Source organism: Larus michahellis, chromosome 33 (assembly GCF_964199755.1).
Source record: "Larus michahellis chromosome 33, bLarMic1.1, whole genome shotgun sequence".
Classification (NCBI taxonomy): Eukaryota; Metazoa; Chordata; class Aves; order Charadriiformes; family Laridae; genus Larus; species Larus michahellis.
This window is the reverse complement of record NC_133928.1, coordinates 75,071-83,306: the sequence shown is the minus strand read 5'-3', so window position 1 is coordinate 83,306 and position 8,236 is coordinate 75,071. Positions and strand designations below refer to the sequence as shown.

Genomic DNA, 8,236 nt, shown 5'->3' with positions numbered 1-8,236 from the left:
GGGGGGCGCTCCAGGAGGTTTAGGGGGACCCAGGCGTCCGGGGGGGGCGGTTCCAAGCTCGGGGGGGAGGACCCAGGTGTCCATGGGGGGGGGACACCCAGGGGTTTTCGGGGGTCCCACAGGGTTCGGGGGGGGGCTCCAGGCGCAGGGAGGAGGCGGGGGGGGGAGGGGGCACAGCTCAGATAAATACTCTCATGTTCGCATTAAGTTACGGGGGGGGGGGGAATTGGGGGGGGGGGGGGGGGGCTGCGTCTCCCCTGAGTGACAGCTGTCAATCAATCGCCCGCCGGGCCTGGGCCTGTCGCTCCACCGGAGGATGATTGACAGCTGTCAATCACCTGCCGGGACGTCCAACGTGCCGGGGGGAGGGTCCGCAGGGGGGGGGTCGAGGTGGGGGGGAGTGAAAGGAAGGGGGGGGGGGGGCGGATAAGGGGGGGGGGGCGGGGTCTGGTGGGTGATTGACAGCTGTCCGTCATCGCTGACAGGCGTCGGCGAGGAAGAGCCGGACCTTGCCGCGCAGGAAGCTGCTGTGCACCCCCAGCAGCCGCGCCAGGCTCCGCACCCGCACCCCGGGGGGGGGGGGAGGTCGGGGAGGGGGTCTGGGGGGGGAGGAGGGGGGGTGTCAGAGACCACTGACGCCCCCCTCCCCCACCATCACTGGGGTGGGAACCCCCATTCCCCCATCCCCCCCCTCCAGGGACCCCCATACCAGGGTGGGACACCCCCCCACCCCCACCCCCCCCACCAAAACCTTCCATGACCCCCAATTCCCGCCCCCCCCCCCCCCCAGGACCCCATTCCCGCCCCCCCCCTCCAGGCACCTCCCCAGACCCCCCCCATACCAGGGCAAGGAGCCCCCCACCCCGCCCCCCCAGGACCTCCCCATCTCCCCTATAAGGGGCCAGGGACCCCCCCCTCAGGACCCCTATACCAGGGCAGGGACCCCCCAGGACCTCCCCCCAGACCCCTCCAGCCCCCCCTGTAGTGGGACAGAGACCCCCCACCCGACCCCCCCCAGTCCCCCATACTGGGGCAAGGGCCCCCCCAGGACCCCCAGGACGCCCCCAGGCTCCCCCAGCCCCCCTATAGTGGTGCAGGGACACCCCCCCCCCCCAGGACCCCCATACCAGGGCAGGGACCCCCCCCAGGACCCCTCCAGCCCCCCTGTACTGGGACAGGGACACCCCCCGCCCCCCCGCAGTCCCCCGTACCGGGGCGGGGACCCCCCGCAGGAGGTGGGCCAGGCTGCGGGCCGCGCTGTAGGCCCGGTCGAGCGTGGGGCGCAGGCGGGGGTCCGGCAGCAGCTCCCGTGCCCGCAGGACGGCGGCCACCAGCACCGCCTGGCCCCCCCCCACCTCGCGCGCCCGCGCCCCCGCCTGCGGGCAGGGACCGGGGTCACAGGGGGGGGCACGGGAGGGGGCACGGCGGGGGGGGGGGGGCATGGGGAGACATTGGGGGGCACGGGGTCATGGGGGGGGGCACTTGGGGACATTGGGTGCCGGGGGGGACACGGGGACATTGGAGGGGGGGGAGTTGGGGGGGCCTGTGGGGACATGGGGACGTCAGGGGGCACAGGGACATGGGGGCTCGGGGGGCATGGGGGGGGACGTTGGAGGTCATGGGGGTCACAGGGGGACATTAGGGGCCTGGGGGGACGTGGGGACATTGGGGGGGGCACGGGGGGGGTGAGGGGGACATGAGGATATCAGGGGACACAGGGACTTGGGGGGGGGGTCAGGGGGGCACAGGGGGCACGGAGGGGGACATGGGGATGTTGGGGGGGGTCACTTGGGGATGTGGTGAAATGCGGGGGGGGGGGGAGGCACGAGGTCATGGGGGGGTCACACAGGGGCCTGGGGACACCCAGGGGCACCCCAGGACGGCCACCACCCCCGGGGACCCCCCCCCACTCCCCATCACCCCCAGTTCATCCCAGTTCACCCCCAGTCTCTCCCCATTTTCCCCCGTTTCGTCCCATTTCTCCCCAGTTTTCCCCAATTTGTCCCACTTTAGCCCCATTTCTCTCCATCCCGCCCCATTTCACCCCGATTCTCCTTGTTTTGGCCCAGTTTGCCCCGTTTCTCCCCAGTTTGCCCCGTTTCTCCCCAGTTTGCCCCTTTCGCCTTGTTTTGCCCCATTTTCCCCAATTTCCCCGTTTCTTCCCATTTTGCCCAGTTCTCCTGTTTTGCCGGTTTTCCCCGTTTCTCCCCATTTTACCCATTTTCTGCCCCATTTTGCCCCATTTCACCCAATCCCCCCCCCCCGATTTGGCCCCATTTTGCCCAACTTCCCCCCGTTTTGCCCAATTTCCCCCGGTTTTGCCCGATTTCCCTCCGTTTGGCCCCGTTTTCCCCACTCACATCCATCCGCCGCCAGTTGTTGAAGTTGACGCCGGGGTCGGGGACGGCCACCGCCTCGGGCAGGTCACAGGGGGGGCCGCAGCCGGCCTGGGGGGGGGTTGGGGGTGGGAGGGGGACGCTGCCACCCACCCGGCCCCACGCTGTCCCCAACCCCCTCCCCCCCCCCAGGGCCACCCCAGGGGTCCTTGTCCCCCCCCGGTGTCCCCAAACCCCCTGACAGCCACCCCATGCTGTCCCCAAGCCCCCCCCCGGGCCACAACAGGGGTCCTTGTCCCCCCGACAGTGTCCCCAAGACCCCCAGGGGTCCTGTGTCCCGTCCCCCCCCCCCACTGTCCCCAACCCTCCCCAGGACCATCCCAGGGGGTCCCTGTCTGCCTCAGTGTCCCCAGGCCCCCAAAGGGTCCCTGTCCCCCCCCCCCGGGGATCCCTCTTCCCCCCGACATGATGTCCCCAAGCCCCCCACCGTGTTCCCAAGCCCCCCGGGTGGTCCCTGTGCCCCTCCCCCCCGCGATGTCCCCGAGCCCCCCCTCACCAGCCCCCTCTCGGCGTCGCGGGCCTCCAGGATGAACCTCTCCATCACCCGGGGGTCGCAGAGCGAGGGGGGGCCGTCGGGGCGCCCCGGGACCCCCAACAGCATCAGCAGCAGCGCACACAGCCCTGGGGGGGGCGGGGGGAGGGGAGGGCGAGGAGGGTGTCAGGGACCCCCCCCCATCCCACTGGGGGCACTGGGAGATGGGGCTGGGGGCACTGGGATGGGGGGGGAAGCCCCTCCCTGCGGTGATGGGGGGGTGCCCGCACGCCTGGGTCCCCCCCCACCCACGTGGTGTCCCCATGGGACCCCCCCCCCACGGATGCCTGGGTCCCTCCCGGACGCCTGGGTCCCCCGTGTCCCCCCCAGTGTCACCTGTGACCCCCCCCCCCCCCCCGGCCGCCTGCGTCCCCTCCCCACTATGAATGACCCCGGGGCCGAGGGGTGCCCGGATGCCTGGGTCCCCCCCCCACGCAGTGTCCCCATGGGACCCCCAGGTGTTGTGTCCCCCCCCCTCCCCAGTGTGTCCCCCCCCCTCCCCAGACGCCTGGGTCCCCTCCCACCACCCGCTTCCCAGGATGCCCCATCCCCAGTCGCTCCCGTCACCCCCGCCACGGGACCCCCCCCGACCCCCCCCCCCCCCCCCAAGGTGGACCCAGGCGTCCGGCCGCCCCCCACCCCACTCACCCGCCGCCCCCATCGCCGGCTGCTCATGGCACGGGGGGGGGTCCCTGGGTGGCCCCGGGCCTGTGGCCGTCCCCGTCGCCGCGTCCCCCCGTCCCCGTCCCCGGTTAATGTTTGATCCGAGGGGCCGCGGGGCCGGAAGGGCCCTTGTTGGGGGGGGGCGGGGGGGGGGGGGGGTTTCCCCGTCCGTTTGGTTCCCCCCCCCACCCCCACCCCCCGCAAAGGTTCGGCCGTCGAGGAAAAGGCCGCGCCGGCCGCCGCACGTCGGCCCCTGGCCACGGGCCACCCCCCTCCCCGGCCACGCGGGGACGGCGCCGGGATGGCGGGGGCGGGGGGGGGGGACGGGGACGGGGACACGGACGTGGGATAAAGGAGGTGGGAGAGGGACGTGGGGACGGGGACACGGAGGGGGACACGGGAATATGGGGACGGGGACAAAGACGTGGGCATGGGGGGACGAGGAGGTGGGATGGGGACAGGAACACGGGGACAGGGACACGGGACGGGGATGCGGGGACAGGGGACACGGGGACGTGAAGAAGTGGGGACAGGGACACAGGATGGGGACACGGGGGTAAGGACACGGGGACGTGGGGATGGGGACACGGGGATGAGGATGGGGGACAGGGATGGGGACAGGGGGATGGGGACACGGACAGGGTCACGGACATGGGGATGGGGACAGAGGGGCGGGGACAGGGGCATGGGGACACAGGGATGTGGCATGGGGACAGGGCGGCAGACACCGGGATGGCACATGGGCACGAGGACACGGGCACGGGTGTGGGGACGGGGACACGGAGACGGGGACACGGGGAGGGGGACATGGGGACACGGGATGGGGACAGGGACGAGGATGGGGAGATGGGGACAGGGCTGGGGATGGGGACACGGGGACGGGGACAAGGATGGGGACAGGGACAAGGGTGGGGACACCGGGACAGGGCTGGGGACACCCCGCGCAGGCCCTTGGTGGCCCAGGGTGACGTGGGGACAGGGGGACCCGCCGGGGTGGGGGACCCCGGACACCCCTCAGGACACCCGGGTCCCCCGGCCGCCGCCGGCCGCCTGGGTCCCCTCGTCACCGTCACCGTGGGGGGGGGACGCGCGCGTGTGGGGGCGGTTGTGACCGGAGGAAGCGGCCGAACAATGGGGCAGCGTCACCGTCACCGTCACCCTTGCGGCCACCGGCGCCACCGCGGCGGTGGGACAACGCGGGGACCCCCAACCCCCGTGGGCTGGGTGGGGGCCGGGGGTGGGGGGGGGACACCCCGGCGTGCGGGGCGCGGGGGGGACGCGGGCGGCGGCCGGCCCCCTGCCAGGCCGTACGTGCGGCTCGGCACGGCCGGGCCCTGGGGTCAGGTCCCCGCGGCGCCAGCGGGGCCAAAGGGCGGCCGGTGTCGGGGGGTGGGGGGGGGACGGACGGACGGACGGGGACACGGAGTGGGGGGGGACGACACGGGGGACGTGGCCCAGGGTCCCCCCCCCCACACCAGGGGCTTCCCCGGCAAAAGCTCCGGGTTCTGGCCGGAGAAAGGGGGACGCGGACACCCGGGTCCCCCCCCGGACGCCTTTTGGGATGGGGGGGGTGGGGGGGGGAAGGAGGGGGGGGGGAAGGGGGTTTCCTGCCCCAAAGGTCAGCGGTGACGCGGAGGAAGCCCGGCCCCTCCCCCCCCCATCCCCGGGAAGCCCCAAAGCGCCGCTGATGTCACCGGATTTATTGGGGTGTCACCTCCCCCGGGTCCCCTGGGGGGGGGGGGCGTGGGGGGACGGGCAGGTCCTTTGTTGGGGGGGGGGGTGGGGGTGGGTGTCATTGAGGGTCTTGGTGGCCCCAGAGCATTGGTGGCTCCTTAGTGGCACCTCAGTGGCTCCGAATCGTGGTGGCCCCAGCTCAGCGGTGGCATCTTGGTGGCCCCAGCTCCTTGGTGGCTGCAGCTCACGGTGGCCCTGGTTCGTTGGTGGCCCCGGTTTGTTGGTGACATCTTGGTGGCCCGTTGATGGCCCCAGGTCACGGTGGCCTCAGCTGACCGTGGGTCACGGTGGCTTGTTGGTGGCCCCGGCTCCTTGGTGGCCTGTGGTGGCTCCAGTTCATGGTGGGTTGTGGTGGCTTGTGGTGGCCCCAGTTCACGGTGACCCTGGTTCACTGGTGGCATCTTGGTGGCCCCAGCTCCTTGGTGGCTGCAGCTCACGGTGGCCCTGGTTCGTTGGTGACATCTTGGTGGCCCGTTGATGGCCCCAGGTCACGGTGGCCTCAGCTGACCGTGGGTCACGGTGGCTTGTTGGTGGCCCCAGCTCCTTGGTGGCCTGTGGTGGCTCCAGTTCATGGTGGGTTGTGGTGGCTCGCGGTGGCCCCAGTTCATGGTGACCCCGGTTCACTGGTGACCCCAGCTCCTTGGTGACACCTTGGTGGCTTGTTGATGGCCCCGGCTCACAGTGGGTCACAGTGGCTTGCGGTGGCCCCAGCTTGTTGGTGGCTTGCAGTGGCTCCAGTTCACGGTGGCCCTGACTTGTTGGTGGCCCCAGCTCCTTGGTGGCATCTTGGTGGCCCCAGACCACAGTGGCTCCAGCTCACGGTGGGTCACAGTGGCTTGTGGTGGCCCTGGCTCGTGGTGGCCTTTCCGGGCTGCCCGGGAGCCCACGACAACCCAAGTCCTCTCCAGACCCCCTTGGGGTGTTCCAGGGCGGTTTGAGGGGGGGGGTCCTTGCAGATGGTGCCCCCCATCATCTCGAGGTGCCCCCCAACCCCTTGGGGTGCCCCCCCATCACCTCGGGGTGACCCGTAACACCCCAAGGAGCCCCCCCCACACCTCAGGGTGCCACCCCCCAACGTCAGGGTGCCCCCCGACAGCTCAAGGTGCCCCCCCAGGATGATCCATAAGACCCCAAGGAGCGCCCCCCCCAACCCTTTGGAGAGACACCCCCCCCCCCCCCCCCAGTGTGGCTCCCCCCAGCACCCCTCGGGGTGCCCCCCCTCAAGCACAGGGCGCCTCCCGGCAGACCCTGATGTGAATGGCCGAGTTATGGCGGAGCCGGGGGGTCTCTCCTTCTTCCTCCTCCTCTTCCTCCTCCTCCTCCAGCCCCCCCTCCTCTTCCTCCCCCCGTCCCAGGGGGGGTCCCCGGCGTCGCCGCGGGGGGGTCCCCAGGGGGGGCAGGGTGACGGAGGAGGTGCTGGCGTGAAGCCGCAGGGCCCCGGGGGCCCCCGCTTGAAGCTGCAAAGCCAAATTAATGGCGCGGGGGACGGCCAGGCCCAGGCCGTGGAGGCGCAATTCCCCCGGGGGGGGCACATGGGGACCCCCCCTGCCCCCCCCCGGCGCCAGGAGCCGTTGGCAACGTCGGAGCTGGGCTCGGAAATCCGTCCGGGCCGTCACAAAGATATCGGCGCCGGGGGGGGCCATGGAAGATGGGGGGGAGGACGTGCTGAGGGAGGGGGGGCGGGGGGCAGGACCCCGGCGGCGGCGGGGGTGGTGGCGGGGGGGGTGGGGGTCACCACCCCCTGTGGCCGGTGACCCCCCCGGGGGGGCTGAGGGTGCTGCTGGGTGGCCTGAGGACATTCTGGGGGGAGAAACGGAGGGGGGGGGGGTGTCAGGGGGACCTATGGATCCCCTCGACCTCCCTCACCACCCCAAGGACCCCCCCAACACCCGTAACCCCCCGAGACCTCCTCAGGGACCCCCCCCCAACCTCCATAACCCACTTTAGACCCCTATAACCCCCCCACAAAAGCCCTAACCCCTCCTAGACACCCCCCCAGGGACCCCCATAACCCCCCCCAGCCAGCCCCATGGAACCCCTATAGACCCCCCCACAAGCCTCACAGACCCCCCCATGAGCCCCACAGACCCCCCATAGCCCCACAGACCCCCTATAGACTCCTATAGACCCTCCCCCAGACCACCAGGCAGCCCCACAGACCCCTATAAACCCCCCGAGCAGCCCCATAGATCCCCCACAGCCCCCCCCATAGACAGCCCATAAGCCCCCTAGGCCCCCATAGAACCTATAGACCCCTACAGACCCCCCTGCAGCACCCCCCAGTCCCACAGGCAGCCCCCCAATAGCCCCCTACAGGACTGCCATAACCCCCCCAGCCCCCCTATAGAACCCTATAGGCCTCTCTTGGCCCCCCCCCGGAGCACCACAGAGACAACCCCCCCCCCGCCGACTCCCGGGCAGCTCCCTCACAGACTCCCTATAGACACCTATAGGCTTCCCATAACGCCCCCAGACCCCCTATAGAACCCTACAGACCCCCCCCGGAGCACCATAGACCATAGATTCCCCGCAGCGCCCCACAGGCAGACCCATAGATCCCCCCCCAGTCCCCGGGCAGCCCCCCCAGACCACCTATAGGCCTCCCATAACCCCCCCAGACACCCTATAGGCCCCTACAACGCCCCCCCCCCTCCCCGGAGCACCACAGACTCCCCGCAGCGCCCCAGAGACTCCCGGGCATCCCCATAGATCCCCCACCGTCCCCGGGGCAGCCCCCCAGACCACCCATAAACCCCCCAGACCCCTATAAACCCCACATAAGGCCTCATTCCCCTCCCTGCCCCCCCCCCGGCACCTCGCCGCTGTCCCGTCCACAGCAGCCGCTTCCGCTTCCGGGGGCGCGGCCCCGCCCCTCGGCTAAGCCCCGCCCCTTCCCCACTGAACCACGCCC

The 8,236-nt window shown here is 71.6% G+C and overlaps 1 protein-coding gene across 1 annotated transcript; it reads right to left on the bottom strand.

Moving 5' to 3' along the window:
- Positions 1-272: 272 nt before the first annotated feature.
- On the bottom strand, positions 273-3,750 carry EPO (erythropoietin). The gene is made up of 5 exons (XM_074568121.1): positions 3,577-3,750; positions 2,893-3,017; positions 2,361-2,447; positions 1,212-1,376; positions 273-599 (listed from the first exon to the last, which is right to left on the bottom strand). Exons 1-5 carry the CDS (start codon positions 3,587-3,589, stop codon positions 276-278), a joined length of 714 nt encoding a protein of 237 aa, XP_074424222.1. The 5' UTR covers positions 3,590-3,750; the 3' UTR covers positions 273-275.
- Between the last annotated feature and the right edge of the window lie 4,486 nt (positions 3,751-8,236).